General features: G+C 44.4%; 2 protein-coding genes across 2 annotated transcripts; both read right to left on the bottom strand.

The window, feature by feature from the left end:
- Nucleotides 1-1,826: 1,826 nt before the first annotated feature.
- On the bottom strand, nt 1,827-10,185 carry LOC118085104 (vitelline membrane outer layer protein 1-like). Its single transcript, XM_035115400.3, has 4 exons — nt 10,073-10,185; nt 6,848-7,039; nt 4,766-4,869; nt 1,827-2,209 (listed from the first exon to the last, which is right to left on the bottom strand). Exons 2-4 carry the CDS (start codon nt 7,016-7,018, stop codon nt 1,888-1,890), a joined length of 597 nt encoding a protein of 198 aa, XP_034971291.2. The 5' UTR covers nt 7,019-7,039; nt 10,073-10,185; the 3' UTR covers nt 1,827-1,887.
- A 1,257-nt stretch (nt 10,186-11,442) lies between these two features.
- Nucleotides 11,443-16,017, bottom strand: LOC118085105 (vitelline membrane outer layer protein 1-like). Its single transcript, XM_035115401.1, has 3 exons — nt 15,844-16,017; nt 14,303-14,406; nt 11,443-11,734 (listed from the first exon to the last, which is right to left on the bottom strand). Exons 1-3 carry the CDS (start codon nt 16,015-16,017, stop codon nt 11,443-11,445), a joined length of 570 nt encoding a protein of 189 aa, XP_034971292.1.
- Between the last annotated feature and the right edge of the window lie 5,541 nt (nt 16,018-21,558).

Raw genomic sequence — 21,558 nt, 5'->3', positions numbered from 1 at the left:
AAGTGAGGAATATCACTCCTCTCCCTGCCAACCACACAATATTTTATTAAAGTAATTTCTTTAAAGTGTTGATGGTTTGAACAAACTCATTATAACACAACATGGGCTAATTGCTATGATCTTGAACATAGATCTCTGGGAAAGGCAACATATATTAAAAAATAGAGTTGTATCCAATGCATTGCTAAGTTGAATTCCCTTATCTGTATACTTGTTCCACAGGGGAAAGGTTTTATGTCAGTGGAAACTATAAGCAGGTTGCCAGTAACTTTGACTTAGAATGGAGGTGGGGGCACAAAATTTTGGTGACACACACAGGGTGCCAGTGAAATTTGAAACCCCAAGGTCTGCTAGATGCAAGCCATAGATGCGAGCCAGACTCATAATCTGCAGCAGCAGTGGCACAAAGGAGAAAGGGGTGTCCTGTGCTGCCCCTTTCAACCTCCGATGTCTGTGGACTTTGCAAGCCTTCCTGTGCTCCCCCTGCCAACACAGGCAGAAGGGAGGAGACCAAAGGGAAGAACGTTGTTTCCTCACCCCCACCCACCCCCACTGTTGCTTTGCTGCAAGAACCAAAAGGGGGGAAAGCTTGATTTTTATAATGCAGACTTCTTTCCCAAGTTTCCCTCAGTGGCAGCATGTATCTGGAGTGGGGGAAGGAGGGTTGGTGGCCAGAGCAAGCAGGGCACAGCTCCTAGTACTTCTATACACATTGATCTGTGGTCGCCTACAGTTCTGAACAATAAATATTTCTTCTGCAGGACCAATTGCAGTCATCAGCAGTCGTTAACAGCCATCAACAGGTTCACCACTCCTATCAGCCCATCATCCATTCCCACCCACCCTCTGAGGGTCTGGTTGATTCTGTTTCAGTGTATCTGATGAAGTGTGCATGCACACGAAAGCTCATACCAAAATAAAAACTTAGTTGGTCTTTAAGGTGCTACTGAAGGATTTTTTTTATTTTATTTCTTCAGTATTCACTATAAGAATACTGTGACAGTACAGGGAGTGGGTCTAAACCACTGAGCCTCTTGAGTTTGCCAATCAGAAGGCTGGCAGTTCGAATCCGCACTGGCATAGGAAGGGGGTGCGGGCCGCCCCAGGTGTCATCACCGAGGGGGTGACCGCGGGCAGAGCGCCCAAGCCACATGTCTCTCCTGGGGAGTGACGCGCTGGCTCAGGCACCTGCAGGCTCCGCGCTGCCTAAAACGTCAATGTAGTGCTTGCAGACTCCATGGAGGTTCCGCACAGCATGTTCTGCAGGGTGCAGGGCATTTGCACCACCCCAGACGCCCGAGCCGCTAGCTACGCCACTGGAGGTAAGCTCCTGTTGCTCTGTCCCAGCTCCTGCCAACCTAGCAGTTTGAAAGCACACCAGTGCAAGTAGATAAACAGGTACCGCTGTGGCAGGAAGGTAAAGGGCATTTCCATGCGCCCTGGCTTCCCTCACAGTGTCCCGTTGCACCCAAAGTGGTTTAGACAATGCTGGCTACATGAGCTGGACAAACGGCCTGTTCGGCCTGAAGTAAGATGTGTGCTGCACCCCATAGTCAAGTTCGACTGGACTTAACCGCCCAGCGGTCCTTTACCATTACCTTTTTATTGTGCCAGTGCTGAGTTTGGACCTTACGAACTGACTAGGGCTGTACCTCCCTGAGGGGCTAAAGAGCATGACTTCCCCGCTGTCTCCAAATCTGACAATCAGCGCCTATATATTTCTGCCCCCCCCTTTATGTCTCTGCCCTCCTTAGGTTCTCCCCCCATCAGAGGGCTGAAAAATGCAGTCTACTGCATCAGATTTTTTTATTAAAAAGACACAGGTCTCCAGTTAAAGGTAAGGTTTAATAGAGGACAAATTCATAAGCTAGCAAATCTGCAGGAATGTTAATGAAACAAGCCCAAATTTCCTTTACAGCAATAGAACCTAACGTCATTAAGTGCTGTGTCATCTTCAGCCCCTTGTGACGTCTCTACTTTTGTCTGGATGCCACATATATAGGAACCGACTTTGCAAGGTGCGCTCCATGAGCCAAAGGTTCCCCATTCATGCGAGTTGCCTTTTAGCTTGGACTTATCGCTACACTTGAACTCGATGTTGTTGGCTGCAGTGTCGTCCCCAATTCCTTGAGGTACTTCCACTCTCAGGGAGAAGGCCACAAGCTTGTATGGTACAGGGCAATACTTCATCTCGGACCAGGCTCCCCATCTGACAAAGATGACAAAGTTGGCTTCAGAAATATATTCAGATTTATTTATTTTTAATTTTAAAGTTTGTAAAATGTGTATTTCGAAATGCAAAATTAATTTTAAAATATATTAAAAAAGAGAACTATATTCAGATTTTTATATCAGCTGTACCAGTGGAATAGACTTCCCTTCTGTTTCCTCTGTCTATACCCACCCACACCTCATCCCCTCAGATCTGCTCTAGAGAGTTGGATGGGGCTGCAGGAGGAGGAAGAAGAAGGGGCGGTCCCATTGCTCATAAGATATTGAATGTTCTCACAAATTCCTGATACAGTCATACCTCGGTTGAAGTACGCCTCGGTTTGAGTATTTTCAGTTTAAATACTCTGCGGACCCGTCTGGAACAGATTAATCCAATTTCCATTACTTTCAATGGGAAAGTTCACTTCAGGTTAAGTACGCTTCAGGTTAAGTACAGACTTCCGGAACCAATTGTGTTTGTAAACCGACGTACCACTGTACCTCGAATGTAATTAATGAGAACGTACAATTGAAGAACAGCAGATCAAGACCAAGGAAAACTGAAGCTATTTTTTGGGGGGGAGGGTGATATCTGCTTCCTCTTGAGTCAAAGCACAAGGTCAATACCACCACACCAAGTCAGATGAGAGCCTCCACATAGTTTTGTGTTCATCTGTTTCTCTACTTTTCTGTATAGCTTTATGTTTTCCAATGTACAGTGGTACCTCAGGTTACAGACACTTCAGGTTACAGACTCCGCTAACCCAGAAATAGTACCTCGGGTTAAGAAATTTGCTTCAGGATGAGAACAGAAATCACATGGTGGCAGCGGTGTGGCGGCAGCTGGAGGCCCCATTAGCTAAAGTGGTACCTCAGGTTAAGAAGAGTTTCAGGTTAAGAATGGACCCCCAGAACAAATTAAGTTCTTAACCCAAGGTACCACTGTAATAAGGGACACGCGTGGCGCTGTGGTCTAAACCACTGAGCCTACGGCTTGCCGATCAGAAGGTCAGTGGTTCGAATCCCCGCGACAGGGAGAGCTCCTGTTGCTCGGTCCAGCTCCTGGCCACCTAGCAGTTCGAAAGCACGTCAAAGTGCAAATAGATAAATAGGTACCGCTCCGGCGGGAAGGTAAACGCCGTTTCTGTGCACTGCTCTGGTTCGCCAGAAGCGGCTTTGTCATGCTGGCCACATGACCTGGAAGTCGTATACTGGCTCCCTTGGCCAGTAAAGCGAGATGAGCGCTGCAACCCCAGAGTCGTCTGCGGCTGGACCTAATGGTCAGGGGTACCTTTATCTTTACCTTTTACCACTGTAATATCTCTGGTTCTCTTTGATTAAAAAGGAAAGCGAATCCCTATTACTCCCCCCCCCCCCAAAGGCCCTGAATCCATTTGTCTGTAATTTGGCAGGCTTAATAAACCCTCTTGTGTCTGAGTATTTCATCCACTTGTCCAAAAGGGGACAAAGGTATAGCCGTCTTTATATTTCCCATTTCAATGAATGCAGAAACAAAAGAGCTTTGTTTTATACAGAGCGGTTTAGCGGTTCAGCCTAAAACATAGGCTGGGGAGGAAAAAATGGGGGGGGGGGAACAGAGTGGCTCAGATACAGATTTTTTTAGTAGGGAAATAATCTAGGCTAGGTTTGCCTGGATGCATTTTTCCTATATTTTCATTTTCTCCTGGGTTATTTGTCCTACTTTTCTAAAACAAATGGGGGAGGTTTTTCCTACGAATATCTTCACAATGAATGCTTAAAACTGCTGCTTTACAAAAACAAAAACAAAACCTTGAGTGAAAGCTATTTTTTAAATTTAACTTTGTCCAAGGCTTTGTTATTCATGCAGTGTCTGGCTGCTTTACCACACTACTGAGTACAAAGAGTTATCTGAGCCATTCCATAAATTATGGGACTGTTTTCATCCTGCCTTTCTGAAGCTGAGTCACTGTGCTTCCCAGTATGGGAGAGAGTTGGGGCAAGGCAGAGGGGAAGTTGCCCTGGCACAACAGTCTGGGACCCCTGGTAGCATGGCTGCACCATGCCATTGTCCCTGCCTCCTCACCCTTCCTCTCTCACTCCTGGTGAGAGCGGCAGCACACCTGCCTGGAAGATGGCATTGTATCTCCATTGCACCAGGCAAGCCACTTCTGGGTGTAACTCTCAATAAGGGAGGAATGTGAGGTGAAGTTATTTCTGGTTTGCTAGGTCATGGCAAGCCTAAGTTCTTTTGGACCTAAGAAGAAGAGAGGCCAAAGTGTCTCTCAGTGGAGTTGATTGATCCTAAGGCAACTTCCAAATGTTGGCTTTGTCCAGGTATCGTAACCCTGTGGTTGGTGACGAGCATGTAGTCATCCACACATAAGCAGAGGAAGTGGACTTGTCATCTACTAGCCACAGAATTTATGAACCCTCATTCCCACTGCTACTAAAATAAAAAGCGAAGAGGGAGCAACTTCTATATAATTTTTTTAAAAAACCAAAGTAACAAGATTGGCACAGGGGGGGGGAGCCTAAATTATGGTGGCAGCTCAAAAGAAAGAGAGATGCTCACTGCCCAACAGCGGACGAAATATATGAATCATCACTGCAGAACAATCGGATGCCATTTAGGGATGTATCATCGCGTTTCTTCCCACCTCCTTGATATGGTTCCACCTGGTGTCAAAAAGGAAGAGAGACTATTATAAAGTAAGGATCATGCGGCTGTGTGGATGAACATTTCACCATTTCACCATTTCTTAGCCATTTCACCCACGCCAAAATTGTCTGCTTTGTTTCAGCCATATTTTGAAGGTGAGGTTAATTTTGTTGGGCACGGTGAGAATCTGAGCACCCACTGTTGCGATTTATTCTCCTCAGAAAGTCTGGCTCTGAGGTGTTTTGTTTTGTTTTTTTTAATTTTGGGAAATTCAAAATGGATGCCTACATAAGAAAAAAACGGCCATCTCCTTTGGCACTCACTTGGGCTGCCAACATGGTGGGGAATTGAATATAATCAAAAAGGGGGAAAACTCAAAGTGAACAAAAAGTTCCCTCAAGCACCTCGTTTATTTGAGAGATGCATTGGTAAATAACCCTCCAAAGGAAGAGGACTGAGTGAAATAGGCTTGTTGAAGATATAAAGTCAAAGTGGGAGCCCTTTCATGTAAGCCTGAAATACTAAGAAACTTAAAAGAAACTGGGCTCACAAACTGAACTCTGTATTATAGGTCTAGAACAGACCTGAACAGGTTAGAGAGACTCACAGGACTGCCATAGAAAAATGTTCTACAAGACAGATAATCAAATTATTATTATTATTATTATTATTATTATTATTATTATTATTATTACCCCACCCATCTGGCTGGGTTTCCCCAGCCACTCTGGACGAACGCCTTCCAGCAGAATATTAAAATACAACATTTCATCCAATATTAAAAGCTTCCCTAAACAGGCTGCCTTCAAATGTCTTCTAAAAGTCTGATAGTTGTTTATTTCCTTGACATCTGATGGGAGGGCATTCCACAGGGCGGGTGCCACTACTGAGAAGGCCCTCTGCCTTGTTCCCTGTAATCTCACTTATCGCAAAAGGCCCTTGGAGCTGGACCTCAGTGTCCAGGCTGAACGATGGGAATGGAGACGCTCCTTCAGGTATACTGGGCCGAGGCCATTTAGGGCTTTTAAGGGCAGCACCAACACTTTGAATTGTGCCCAGAAATGTACTGGGAGCCAATGTAGATCTTTCAGGACCGGTGTTATGTAAGAAAGGATTGTGAGCAATTCTGAGGGGGAAAGATTCTAAGAAGATTCAGAATTGAGCTGAAGAACATTGCTTGATGCCAGTACATTGAAATAAGGCCATAAATGATCGTTGTAACGCTCCCCACGCCTTGACTGTTTTATATGCTGGTCTAGGAGCCTGGTATGTTTTGAGTTTATTGGACTTGGGGAATCTGAAGTGATTTCACCTTGGACTTCCTTGCTAGCTGATGCTTCTTTCCAAAAATCAAGGACTGACTGGACTGGTAACTGCCTCAATTTGCCCTGGCCCTGCCTGCCATTCCTAAATGAACACAATTTCTTCCTGCCACCACCAGATAGCACCTGGGATGGGCTGTAGCTCAGGGGCAGGGCATATGTTTTGCATGCAAAAGGTCTCAGATTCAGTCATTGGCATCTTAAGCCTGGAAGAGTCTCCTGTCTGACACTCTGGACAGATGTTGCTAGTCACGGGAGAACTGACCTGTGGCAGGTAACATGTGACATTCACCAGCATTTCTCTGATGAAAATAGGGGCATCCTAAGGGAAAGCCGGACATTCCGGGATCAAGTCAGAAACCGGGACGGCTTCTGTAAATTGAGAACTTTCACTGGAAAATAGGGGCACTTGGAGGGTCTGCACCGCTAGCTCCTTCACAAACTACAGTTCCCAGGATGCACTGACAAAAGCCATGCACCTTAAAGCGGCATGCAGCCAATGTAAGTTTGCATTGTTGATTAATGTTTTGCCAATTCTGGGCCTGTTTTCTGGTTCACGCTAAGACACTTTCCTGGAGATGAATATAAATTTGTGGGAGGAAAGGAGGGCAGAAACATCAGAGATAACCAGTTGTGAGGTTGCCTGGAAAGCAGGATACAAGTCAAGTTTTACCTTCAGTGAGAAACCAGTAGCAAAACCAAAGGAACAAAATTCTTTTCCCCCCCAAACACCCCATGGTGCTCCATTTAGCACGGAGATGACGGAGTCATAACCTCGGCCCTCTACTTCCCAGAGGTAGCAGAAAAGGATTGAGAAGACCACAGCAGTGATGGAAACATCCATATTGAGGAGTCCTCCTTTGTCCTAGATGTGGAAACATGGTGGAAGAAAGGTAGCCATGAGAACATGTAGTCTGAGAATTTGGGCAGGGTGTCTTCATGAATCTAGTATCAAACATGCGCCAGGCAACAATTGGTCTTTACTATCAGTGATATAGTCACCATGTGCACATTAAGGGCATCAGCAGACGGTAGCATGCTGGGACGCAGAAGCTTCGCTGACCTCCTTGCAGATGGGTCGCTGCTGCTTATCAGGAGGAAGAGGAGTGAGGCAGCATGGAAGATGTTGCAGTGCAAACACTTCAGCAGAGCTAATCTTGTACTCCTTGTCAGTCCATTTGACCTGCACCCTCCTCCCTCTTTCCTCTTCCCTCTTCCTCCTGCTTCTTGTAAGTTATTTCTGTTTTATCCTTTAGAACAAGGGTGGGAAAATTTTTCTTCAGCATGAGACCCTGATCCAAAACTGCCCCACCCTCTGCAGGCCATTTTTTGAGAGTTAGGCAGGGTGGTTTATCAGTCTCCAGACATCATGAGGTGACAACCTCCTGTCAAAAATAGCCTAGGGAGAGTGAGAGAGGTTCCCAATAGTCAGTCCCTGATGAGGACAATTTCAAAGGGGTTGGCTGTCTGGCACTGGCATTGAACCCCACTTTGTCCATTTGCAAGCGGCAAAATGTCTTCCGCCATCCATGGGCTGCCAAAGAGAGAGAAAAGGATTGGCAGAGAGACTTTGTGCTTTGAACCTCAGATCCCACCTTGGCCTTCTGCCCAGATGTCTGAGCAAGTTACCTGTATTTCAGTCTGAATACAGGTAGGTAGCCGTGTTCAGATAGAAGAAGTGTACATGCACATGAAAGCTCATACCAAAATAAAAACTTAGTTGGTCTTTAAGGTGCTACTGAAGGAATTTTTTTATTTTACTTCAGCCTGAATAGTTTGCTTTTCTGCTGAAAGAAGTAGCCTGTTGCAAGAGTAACTTTGGTAATTGCCCAAATTATTATTTGGGAGCTTGCCACATCCACCCACCCAGCACCCATTTTGTGAAAGAGCCCATGACACCATCTCAAAATTCCAAATGTGCCCACGAGCCCAAAAAGGTTGGTGAGGGCAGGGGACAATCTGCTCTAGGTACTTCAATTTTCACCAAAGGAGATTCGGAAAGCTCCACCTTAGGCACTCATTTGCTATGTTCCAGTGCATCCCCCCCCCTTAGGCTTTTATGTTACTGAAATGTTCCATGCTCCTCAGAAGATTTACAACCCCAATTAGTAGAAGCCAGATCAGAAAGGGTCACTACGAGTCTCATAACAGGGAACACTAGGTTCTGTTCCGCCTAATCAAAGAAGCAGGGTGGTTGTTGTCGTTGTTCGCTATTACCAGAAACTGCACTTGTGGCCTCCCCAAGTCTGATATTAGGACGATTTTATATTGCTGCTCATCAGGGCATGTTATCACACAAGCAGTGTTAGAAACTGATCTACGAAAGGTAGGAGCTAAATGGCCCCTTAAACCTAGGTTAGGGTGCAATGGCGGAATGTCTGGGTGCGCTTTTTTTGTAACAAGAATACGAAGCTGGAAATGAATGAGCTGCAGCTAAAATATTGTGTTCATTTTTCACATGGTCTAGTCCTTCCCCTGCCCACCCACCCCCCCAATATTCTTCAGAGGGTCTCTTCTCCAGTCTTCAGAGAGTAGCAGGAAGTGGGGAGGCAGGAAAAGGTCCTCCTTTGCTTCCACTCTGTGCTAATGAAATTCCCTGTCACAAAATGCACCTAGAAAAATGGGAGTTTTTAATACTGCACACAAGAAGGTAGCTAACCACTAGCTAACCACTAGCATCCCTCATCTGATCATTCTCAGCTATAAACCAGCAATATAGGGATAGCTTGACCACTGAAGTCCATGTGATGCTGGATTACTGCAATGCGCTGTATCTAGGGCTGCCCTTGGACCCAGTTCAGAAGTTGTAGACTATTGATATGGGCATATGACTGACAACATGTGACACCATTGTTAAAATGATGAATTACTTAATCTCTGTAGCCCTTCTATAGGCACTGTGAATGAAGTATATCTTGTGCAGAATGCCTCTGATTCTAAACAGATGGGAAATGCCCCTACTCTGAATGGGCAAACCCTTTTGGATTTACCTTCTCCCACCCAACTGGGGGGGGGGGAGGGATGAGGCTTCTGATAAAGTCTTTGAAAAGTGCCCCCTACCTTATAAGTAATTAGGCTCATTATGCTTACGTTGCCAACTTGAATACATTTTTGTTCAGGAAGGCTTTCCTTGAGGAAAGTTACTTATATAATATTAATTATACTCTTGCATGGGGCTTCCCTTCTGTAGAAACAGGTTCATTTGTTTTGGATTTTGTTTCAAACAATTTTATGGCTATTAGAGCTTGCATTGTTTGGATTTCATCTCATTTTTATCACATTGCAAACCGCTCCAATGGCTTCAGGCCATTCTAAATGTGTAGCAGAAAAATAAAGTCAAATAAACATATTGAAAGAACATTGCTGGATTTCCACCACTTGTATAATTCTGGCTGGGTTCCATTTATTGTGTGTGTGTGTGTGTGTGTGTGTGTGTGTGTGTGTGTGTGTGTGTGATTTCTGACCACAGAGATGCGTCTGGAACATTCATTATATCGCTTTTCATATGCTGAACTTGAACCTGTTTATATTGATCTGAAGAAGTGTGCATGCACATGAAAGCTCATACCAATAAGAAACTTAGTTGGTCTCTAAGGTGCTACTGGAAGGAATTTTTTTATTTTGTTTCGACTACGGCCGGCCAACATGGTTACCTACCTGTAACTATTTATATTTGTTTTCATCTGATCTTTATGCCGTCTTTTCAAATTGCTGTAACCTGCCCTGTGACCTTATGGTAGGTAAGAAATTAAAAATAGATAATACTAATAGCAATGTCCCAGGTCAGGTTGGCTACAGGAATATAATAGATGGTTACAAAACCCAGTTAAACAATTGTCATTGCAGCCCTCGCCTTGCCTTCTCCCCAGAGCAAGCAGAGCCATGCAATTCTACTTACCGTCTCACAGCAAAGCAGCTAAATATCCTGCAGCCAGAAAGAGAGGGAGCAGTGAAATGTGAATATGAGCCAGGGAGTGAAAAGGGGGCAGGGCAATGGGAAGTACAGGTCGTCTGTCCTTCACCTGCCATGCTGTCATGCTCCTTAGCTGAGCTGAGCAGAGCAGAGCAGAGCAGATGAAAAGCTACCTTTGATATGTGCCTACAGCACTCCCACTACCAGTTGCCGTTCATAAGTGCATCTAGACCAATGAGTCCATTTGGAGTGGGGTGGGCATGGCTGTCTGAAGCGAAAGGACCTATTTTAAGGTTGGATGGTGGTGTTACGTCTAGCACCAAAGACCAGCATTGTCTACCGTGCTTTACAGCAGGGCTCTGGAGCCTTTTCCAGCTGGAGGGCCACTTGCCAAGGTGGGTGGGCAAAAGGAGGTACTGTATAGCAAAAAAAAGAAAAGAAAAAAAAGACGAATGTTACCTTTGTATAGTAGGCTAGATTTCACCCACCCACCCCTCTTTGTCTACTGCAGTGGTTTTCAACCTTTTTGAGTCCATGGCTCCCTTGAGCAGCCACATTCTTTCTGTGGCTCCTCTGTGGAAGCCACTTACACTGGGATTCAGGACACATGTAAATGGGAATTTTCCCGTTCCACCCCCTTTTCACTTCTGAACTAGGGTTGCCATATTTCAAAAAGTGAAAATCCAGACACAAAAGTTGTTGACCGTTTTTATGGGGGCTGGGGGCAAAATTGTTGAGCCCTTTCTGAACCCCAGAAAGGTATCTGGGTAGTCACCGTTTGTGCGATCCAGCGGGCCTCTTCTTACATTCTTCTGTGGCCATTCATCCTTCTCTGTCCTCTCTCCAATCCTTTGGTTGGCCTCCTATCCAGAAGCCATGATGGAATTGACACAGCAGAGATTGTTCTGTGTGTCACTTTGGCATTCATTCTGTTTTTAGTAAGTCAGCAAACCAGGAGGGGCGGCTGAGGTTTTCCTTCACAACCAAGCAAAGTGGCACAATGCTCACTGAGGTAGCGAGCGCTCTGATTGGCTGTGTAGTTCTGAGGGCGTTTCCCCCTGTTTTGTATAGTTGATAGCCTTCCTGCTATGTCCGGTGCATGACCTAAGAAAGACAAAAAGCCTCTCTGTCGCTTTATCCTCGAGATATACAATGTTTTGTTCTGCTTCCTCAATAAAGTGTTACCGAAATTTAAATGGCTTTGCTAACAAGCCATACATGAAGATTTAAGACACAGTGCATCAAAAAAAGACACCCAGAACTCTTCATTCGGGATACGTTTATTATTACGTTCCATGTCATGGAGCCATTGGGGCACAGGGAACTGAGCTATTGTTGGGTGAAACCCACATGGTTCACTCGCAGCAGTAGAACTTCACATCGTTGAGTCCTGTCATGTCGCCTGACTTTTGACCATCAATTCTTGTCTTAATTCCACATATGGCACCTTTAGGACAGGTTTCACTCCATGGACCAAACGCACCCCAGCCAGTTGACTTGCCTGTCAGGACACTCCCGTGTTCACAGTTGAACTTGATACTGTCAGCTGCTGTGTCATCATCAACACCTAGGGGTGCTACTACTCTCAGAGAAAATGAGATCAGACGGCCGTCAGGACAAGTCTCAGTCTTTCCCCATGATCCATGCCTGACAAAGATATTGGTGTTAATACTCTGAAGAAATATTTGCTCAAGCCACATCTTCACCATACATTCAATGCTCATTCAGCACACATTTGAAGCACATGGCTTCCCCCAAAGAATCCTGGGAGCTTTGACTTTGAGGAAATATGGAAGACATTTGTGGAATTTGTATTGTTATAACAAAAAAAGGGGTCAAACCATCTCAAGAATTCTTATGTTTTTGGAAAGTTGCATAATAGCTATAAAGAATGGTCTTGGTGGCGGGGTGCACCTTTTTATTTGTATTGTTGTTATTTTGTTTTAATTGTTTCTAAGGTTTTTTAAAAAGCAAATCCCAGTACATATTATCACCAGATTGAGAAAGGAGATAGAAGAGACCTCTCCAAGCTCCCTTGTTAAATACTGATCTGAAACGCATCTTACAATAGCTGGCTCTGTGATGGGGGAACCCAGAAGTGTGGGTTGGGGCAGGTGGAAACTGAATGGAAATTAATGCTTTAATCCATTTTCGCTACTCTATCCAGCTTTCTCTTCTACTGACTGCCTCTTTGCTGCCCCTTGGGAAAATAGTGATAAAGCTTAGTGCTCCAAGAGAGAATTATCAAATTGTAGAGTTGGAAGGGATCCAAAGGGTCATCTAGTCTAGCCCCCTGCAAGGCAGGAATCTCAGCTATAGCATCCATGGCAGATGGCCAACCAACCTCTGCTTAAAAACCTCCAAGGAAGGAGAGTCCACATCCTCCCAAGGGGAGACCATTCCACTCTTGAACAGCTCTTACTGTCAGAATTTTTTCCCCATATATTTAGTTGGAATTACCTTTCATGTAACTTGAAACCATTGGCTCAAGAGGTACCCTCCAGATCGGGGTGGGGGGGCACTCATTCCTTCTTCCTTGTAACAGCCCTTGAGATATTTGAAGATGTCTATCATATCTCCTCTAAGCCTCCTCTTTTCCAGGCTAAACATACCCAGCTCCTTCAACTATTCCCCATAAGGCTTGGTTTCGAGACAAAAATGTCAGCTCATAAGTGCTTTAGACCAGCTTCCCTCTACCTGATGTCTTCCTGATGTGGTGGACTAAAGCTCCTGTTACTTCCATGTGTTGGTCTGTGCTTATGGGAATTGTAGTCCAAAAGATCAGGAGCACACGAGCCTGAAGAAGCCTGCCTTAGAAAAGGGTGGACTTCCCAGTTGTCTCATCGTGCCTGCACTCAGGACCAGTGTGGTCTGAATTCAACAATAGAATTTGCAAGATTTATTTAATTTGTTCAGCTGAGTTTGTGGGCAGGTCCTTACCTTACCTTTAAATTTGAGAGGCCTGTTCATTTTCCTTAAAGAAGGCTAACAAACAGAAGGCAGTCTGCCTCTTTTCTGTTCTTCCTTCAGAAAATATGCCCACAGGGACAGGTACATTTTATAAGACTTTTCGTATCAGCAACAGTGGGTGATATCAATTTTATATTCTTCTGTGATTAGATGAGTTATTTTGTCATTTTTTACCCTTGTTCTCAACTAATATGGCCTAGATTTTATTACACAGGTAATGTTGCATGTATGCATCCTCTTTGCATTTTATTCACCTCATATGGAAATAGCTATAGACCGGAATTTTAATTTTGTTACCTCGATGATTAATTCCTGGGTAAGGAAACGTGATGTATACTGGAACTACATCCGAATGTTGAAACAAAATAAAAAAATTCCTTCCAGTAGCACCTTAGAGACCAACTAAGTTTGTCATTGGTATGAGCTTTCATGTGCATGCACACTTCTTCAGATACACGAAAGCTCATATCAATGATGAACTTAGTTGGTCTCTAAGGTGCTACTAGGGACGCGGGTGGTGCTGTGGGTTAAACCACTGAGCCTAGGGCTTGCCGATCGGAAGGTCGGCGGTTCGAATCCCCATGACGGGGTGGGCTCCCGTTGCTTGGTCCCAGGTCCTGCCAACCTAGCAGTTCGAAAGCACATCAAAGTGCAAGTAGATAAATAGGTACTGCTTTGGCGGGAAGGTAAACGCCGTTTCCGTGCGCTGCTCTGGTTCGCCACATGCTGGCCACATGACCCGGAAGCTGTACGCCGGCTCCCTCGGCCAATAATGCGAGATGAGTGCTGCAACCCCAGAGTCGTTCATGACCGGACCTAATGGTCAGAGGTCCCTTTACCTTTAAGGTGCTACTGGAAGGATTTTTTTTTATTTTGTTTCGACTATGCCAGACCAGCATGGCTACCTACCTATAATCTGAATGTTGAGCAGCTGTTGATTTATGAGTGGATTCTTCTTCAAATATATGAATGTTCATTTTAAAAAAGATTACTCCTGTTACTTTCATGGTTGTTTAGATTTCCAGCTGTGTTACTATCTTTTGCTACATTGCATTTTGCTATTTTATCACAACCCTCCCTGTTGTGTTGTTGATGCACTCAGGCTTGGCAGCCCATGAAGTGGTCACCATAATTCAAGATGTATGCTCCTCAAGAACTCAGGGAAAGGGCGAGAAGCTGCCACATTTGGTTCCATACTTCTTTCTAACAACAAAGCCAATGAATGGAATATTTAAAGCTACTTACCCTCCAACAGAAGATTCAATTATTGAGCCATCTGTGCAATGGAGGCGGATGCCATTCAGCGATGTATCATCGTATATTAATCCACCGTATTGTGCTGCGTGTACCTGGGGGGGGGGAGAAGCTGTGGCTGCACTAAGACCACATTTAGGAGCAAAGCACAGCATTTTTAGGAGGAATTTCACACACACTAGATTGGCAGGCTGAACTTGACAGTATTGTACAGAACTTGGATAGTTTGATTCGAAAAGGATCTCATTTGGCATGCCTCAAAAAGGAACTAACTCCAGTTCACGTTTGCCCCTTTACAAAATGAACTATTTCAGTTCGCAGTTCAATTCAAGTTTGTCCAAATGTTGCTCGGCAAAAAAAAATATTTCAGCCTTCAGAATGTCACAAGCTGTTGTGTTGAAGCATAAAATTTAATTAAGAAGACTAAGGGACCATCATTCCACACACAGCAGAAGGCAAATCGTTTGATTTCTTTCGCCTCAAAATTATGATATTTAAGCTGAAATGCCCAAAGGGTCCAAAGTGTAAATAACACATGTAAGAGAATAAACGTGAAGATGAACTAGAAGATCACAGGGTGGGTTACAATGTTAAAAAAAAAAGCATTCCACAGGTGAGGAGCCACCACATAAAAGGCCAGTTCTCTGGACCTCTTGCGGAGAAGGCACATGAAAAAGAACCAAAGATGCTGGAGGGCCTTAGGTGTGCCACCAGTACATTTGCATCATAACGACCTCACCACCAAGCAACTCAGCCAGGTGGTGTCAGCTGCGTCCCATGGCTGACAGAGGGGGAGAGACAGGAGGAGGTAATTAGGCAGGAATGCTGAACAAGGGAGGAGCAGCCTAGTTGCAGTAGAAGCCTGAGCTCCAAGAACAAGGAGAAGGAAGGGGGGAGTTCAAGGGAGAAGACACAGACTGACAGTTTAAGCTCGGACTCAGAGGGAGGTCCACTGGAAATAGCCCATCCCATGATGCATAGGCTTGCAAGAATTAATGAGAGGTGTGAATAGGAAAGGAAGCGAAAGTGGGGCTTTAAATGTGGGAAGAGGGAGGTGCGGAACTCAGACTCGGCAACAGCTAATTTGGAATCAGACGCTGAGTGACTGAGCTCCAGAGTGATTTGTGTGTTTTGAGCAATAAACCTGAGTTAATTACTGCCGGAGTTGTCTCACTTCTGTGGAAGAGACCCAATCATTACAGATGGAGTTCAAGTTACAGGTGGGTAGCCGTGTTGGTCTGAGTCGAAGCAAAATAAAAAAATTCCTTCAGTAGCACCTTAAAGACCAACTAAGTTTATATTTTGGTATGAGCTTTCGTGTGCATGCACACTTCTTCAGAAGTGTGCATGCACACGAAAGCTCATACCAAAATATAAACTTAGTTGGTCTTTAAGGTGCTACTGAAGGAATTTTTTTATTTAGATGGAGTTCAAGTGAGCAGAGCAGCCCCAGGACACTGTCCATTGATACTGATTGTCACAGCTGCTTGGCACCAAGGTGCTTGAAAAGGAGGACACAAGGAGGTATCTACCTTCAATGTGAATCCATTTGCATGCCCACTGGGACAGAATTCTTCGCGTCCCCATTCACCCCATCTCCCTCCATTTGGCACTGAGAGTTCAATGGTATGGCTTCGGAGAGGGTATGCATTCGAGAGGTGGCTGGAGACGACCATGAAGAGCACAGTACTTATAGAGAGGTCCATGGAAGTTAGCTCACCGCAGATCTAGCAACAAAAGCACAAGTGGGAAAATAATAGCCATGAGAATTTTCAACCTCAAATCCCTGAATACTGTTTTTCACAATATGTGGTTGCTTTTTGCTGATACAACAGATTTACTGGCTGGCTTTTCTAATAATAGTTTGATTTCTATGAGAAACCCAGGAGTTATTTGGACTGGGACGAGGACAAAATTCACTAGGCAACCAGGAAATGCTTTTTAGAAAAAGTGAATGGTAGAACAATAATGGATGGATTTTACCTAACCCTTTGTAATTATTATTCCTTCTCAGGAATTCCTAAACATTGTTAACTAAAGTTTATCCAAAGTGACTCACAGCAATATAAACCTACAAGTTTATTACTAAAACCTATAACAGAACAGAGTCATAAAAATAAAAAGACTCCACAATCCAAATTTCAGTGCATGAGTGAGAAGGCCAATCACGCCATGTGAGGCTTTAATGCCTTTCACGATGCCTGAAGCTTAGTCACCCTTGGGTGCAGCCAGCACAGAAAAGACCCTGTAAATGATAATTTTACTACTACTACTTTTGTTGTTTAGTCGTTTAGTCGTGTCTGACTCTTCGTGACCCCATGAACCAGAGCACTCCAGGCACTCCTGTCTTGCACTGCCTCCCGCAGTTTGGTCAAACTCATGTTCGTAGCTTCGAGAACACTGTCCAACCATCTCGTCCTCTGTCGTCCCCTTCTCCTTGTGCCCTCAATCTTTCCCAGCATCAGGGTCTTTTCCAGGGAGTCTTCTCTTCTCATGAGGTGGCCAAAGTATTGGAGCCTCAGCTTCAGGATCTGTCCTTCCAGTGAGCACTCAGGGCTGATTTCCTGAAGAATGGATAGGTTTGATCTTCTTGCAGTCCATGGGACTCTCAAGAGTCTCCTCCAGCACCATAATTCAAAAGCATCAATTCTTCTGCGATCAGCCTTCTTTATGGTCCAGCTCTCACTTCCATACATCACTACTGGGAAAACCATAGCTTTAACTATACGGACCTTTGTAGGCAAGGTGATGTCTCTGCTTTTTAAGATGCTTTTTAAGATGTCTCTACTACTACTACTACTACTCACCTTTTGGGAATAACAGCACAGCAGGAATTTATTTATGATTGTTGTTGTTTTCTAGCTTTACCTCATTCAGTTCTGGCCACCGCCCAAGCTTGAACAGGAGGCAGCCCTCGTCCTCCTTTCTCCCTTCAGGAAGCTGCCTTCATGCAGTGTCTCACTGCAGTCATTTATGGGAAATATTAATGTGGGCGGGGCAGCAACCAGGAACAGGAAAATGAGATGTGGGAGTTGTCCTCCTTAGCAGCAACTGCCATGCTCTGCAGCTCCATGACTGGACAGAACTTGGCAGTGTAGAGCTCATGCCTTTCTCCAAGACACTAAAATAATAATAACAACAGCCATAAGACCCCTGGACAAATTTAAAATGCAATATTAATCAATCCCAGGAATAGGGTCAGTCCTGAAAATATATATCTGGGGTGTCAAAGGCCAGTGTGAAGAGTCCTGTGGCATTTGGGAGCCTAAATGGACGAGTACCAAGGCATTCAAGAACCAAGGTACGGCCATAGCCCATGGTAGTCACCGAGCCTGCTATTTTAAATTACCCTTAATGTAATGGTACAGCTCACAGACATATGCAATGTATCGATTTCATACATCGGTGGTCTTAAGGCATTACAATTTAGGCAACTTAAGATGGCAGGCTGGGTGGCAACCATGATGGATAACAAGCTTAATTCTCACCTATTGTCCACTGAAGATCTAGGAGTTAGTTTTTGGGGGTAGTGAGTGACGTTCCTGGAAACCAATAGAGAAAGCAATTGACGCCTGCCATGGTTGCCACAAGCAGGGCTGGTTGGGATGAGCACATTGACCTGATGCCAATGGCCCCTGCAAAGCTGGTGCTGACTCTGCTTTAATTGATCTGGATTCTCTACTTATTTATTGCTGAAATGGATCCTTGAAATTGACTTTTCGAAAGCAAGGGACAGAATGTAGGGTATAACTGCTGACACTAATACAGTCGTACGTTGGTTCTCAAATGTAATCTGTTCTGGAAGTCCATTCGACTTCTGGAAATGTTCGAAAATCAAGGCGTGGCTTCCAATTGGCTGCAGGAGCTTCCTGCACTCAAGCAGAAGCCCCGTCAGACGTTCAGCTTCCAAAAAAAGTTTGAAAACTAATGGCTAGAACTAACTACAGCCATTTAATGGCTGGAACTAACTGGTGAAACTAATGGTTGAAACGAACTGATGAAATGAACTGATGAAACTAATAGTTAAAACTAACTGGTGAAACTAACTACAGCTACTTAATGGCTGGATCTAACTGGTGAAACTAATGGCTGAGATTGTCTGATACATTGTTTTGCTAAAAAAATAATGTTCTGTGGAAATGAATTGATGGATTTATTGATGATTCTGAACAAATCCCTTTTCTTTTTAATGAAGATAAAATATATTTTATTTTATTTGAAACATTATAAATCATATTATATTTAACTGCTACCTAACAGGACGTGGGTGACGCTGTGGTCTAAACCAATGAGCCTATGGCTTGCCGATCAGAAGATCGGAGGTTCGAATCCCCGCGATGGGGTGAGCTCCCGTTGCTCGTTCCCAGCTCCTGCCCACCTGGCAGTTCGAAAGCACGTCAAGTGCAAGTGGATAAATAGGTACCGCTCTGGCGGGAAGGTAAACGGCGTTTCCGTGCGCTGCTCTGGTTCGCCAGAAGCGGTTTAGTCATGCTGGCGACATGACCTGGAAGCTGTCTGAGGACAAACACTGGCTCCTCGGCCTGTAGAGCGAAGTGCGCGCCACAACCCCAGAGACATCTGCAACTGGACCTAATGGTCACGGGTACCTTTACCTTTTAACTTTATTTAACTTTTTTGCTCTGACATAAAAACCAAGCACCGTTTCCACAAGGAACTAGACCAAGCTAGTTCCCACCTATTCCTGCTGGGGGATTTCAATGCCAGAGTTCGAAATGATCACCACACATGGGACAACTGCATAGGCTACTGTGGTCTTGGCAGAACAGACAAAGACTTCTTGAGCTGTGCTCATATCACAACCTCTGAATCATGAACATGTTCTTCTCTATGCAAGGCAAAACATAGTGTGTCTTGGAAACATCAAAAGTCAGGCCACTGTATGTATGCCATCAAATCCAGCTGGTGCCAGTGACCTGACCTTGGATGTCTCCAGGGCACTGTATGTTTTGCCTTGGTAGAGAAGACTGTGATCATGATTCAGCTCAAGAAGCCTTTGTCTGTTCCCATTCATGCTGTCAATATCATAGTAGCCTATGCAGTAGTCCCATGTGTGATGACCATTCCCAACACTGGCACTGAAACCCCCCAGCAGGAATAGGTGGGACCCTTCTGATAGCCTGGTCTAGTTCCTCAGAGAACCGGCCCTTGGTTTGTATGTCAGAGCACATAATGGGAATATAGAGGCTCAATATGTTAACTGGATTGGAGGTGATTGAGAGGTGGAGGGAAAGCATGTGTTCTGAGCCTTTGGTTGGCAGTGCTTTCACAGATAGAAGGGAATTTCTCACTGCAAAGACTGAGCCTTGAATACATGGTTATTCATGATGCCGTCCTTTGCCAGCAGGTAGGTGGACAAGCCAAGACACATGGCCCTGATGTTTCAGCTTGCTAGCCACAAGAGGGTTTGTTTCTTTTCTATTTTACCTGGTGCAGTAGTTTGGTCCACATGTTGAGTGATACCTCTGAAGGAGGCCGACAGTGAGACATGTCTCTCCCATCATGTCTTGCTCACTGACGAAGGCAATCAGTAGTACTCGTAAATTACGCCAATCAGGTTGAATCTATAACCTGTAACAGCTGCCTCCAACCTTGTTTTTGCTGCGTTTGCAGCACCCAAGTGACATCTCTAGGGAGCAAGACTGAGCAATTTGTATGGACATCTCAGCCTGCCCAGATGAATATTCCTTTGCTGATGTTCTCCAAAAGAAAGGATAACAGTACATCTGGTACCAGCTTGGCTGCAGGAGTTGCTTGATGGAGGAGCACAATACTCTCATTCTGAAGGCCACATCAGGTATTACATTTTATCCCCACAATTTTTACCCCCCCCCCCAATTCCTCCTTTCAAGGAATCATTTTACTTAAGCATCACACTTTGCTAATTTGAGTTTTATTCCTAAATGCATTAATATTTTTTCCTGCACATTTCTATACATTAATGTTACATAAGGTCCTATCAGATATAGGCAGAGCAGCCTTAATGAAGGGTCATGGAGGGTAACAGAGAGGACATTTTGCACCATCCTAACCCTCCGGCATCTATATCAGAAAGGGGTTAGAATTGCAGCCATGGTTTATTAGAAGTGTATATAACTTGAAGTTATATTTCCTGGTAGACAAAAAAGTGAAAGAAATTTAGATAACAGTTCAATACAATATGATTAGCAACTTTTCAAATAAAATAAAAGGCATTTTATCTTCATTAAGAAAACAGTTCAGGCTCATCAATAAATCCATCAATTCCCTTCCATAGAAAAATAATTTTAGAAAAAACTCTACCAGACAATTTCAGCCATTACTTCCAGCAGTTAACTTCAAAAGTCTGTTTCAGCCATTAGTTTCACCAGTTAGATCCAGCCATTAAGTAGCTGTAGTTAGTTCGAGCCATTAGTTTCACCAGTTAGATCCAACCATTAAGTAGCTGTAGTTAATTTTACCAGCTTGTTTTAACTATTGGTTTCATCAGTTCATTACATCAGTTCGTTTCAGCCATTAGTTTCACCAGTTAGTTCCAGCCATTAATTGGCTGTTGTTAGTTTCAGCTATTAATTTCACCAGTTAGTTTCAAGAAGGCATGGCACCACGAGGATTCAGATACAGTGGTACCTTGGTTTAAGAACAGCTTAGTTTATGAACAACTTGGATTAAGAACGCTGCAAACCCGGAAGTAAGTGTTTTGGTCTGTGAACTTTGCCTTGGAAGCAGAACACTCCTGTTGAGTGTGTTCCATTTGTAGTTTGAGTCCCCTGCTGCTATGGGAAAACACACCTTGGTTTAAGAACGCTTTGGTTTAAGAATGGACTTCTGGAATGGATTAAGTTCGTAAACCGAGGTACCACTGTATTAGTGTCAGCACTTATACATTCTGGCACTTGTTTACAAAAAGTCAATTTCAAAGATCCGTTTCAGCAATGAATAAGTAGAGAATCCAGATCAATTAAAGCAGATTCAGCACCGGCTTTGGAGGGGCTATTGGCATCAGGTCAAAACTAACTCCTAGACCAGGCATCCCCAAACTGCGGCCCTCCAGCTGTTTTGGCCTACAAATCCCATGATCCCTAGCTAACAGGACCAGTGGTCAGGGATGATGGGAATTGTAGTCCAAAATATCTGGAGGGCCGAAGTTTGGGGATGCCTGCCCTAGACCTTAAGTGGGCAATAGGTGGGAGTTAAGCTTGGTATTCATCATGGTTGCCACCCAGCCTGCCATCTTAAGTTGCCTAAAT

Source organism: Zootoca vivipara, chromosome 4 (genome assembly GCF_965207765.1).
Source record: "Zootoca vivipara chromosome 4, rZooViv2.hap1.1, whole genome shotgun sequence".
NCBI lineage: Eukaryota > Metazoa > Chordata > Lepidosauria > Squamata > Lacertidae > Zootoca > Zootoca vivipara.
The sequence above is the reverse complement of the archived record's forward strand: the minus strand, read 5'-3'. Positions and strand labels throughout refer to the sequence as shown.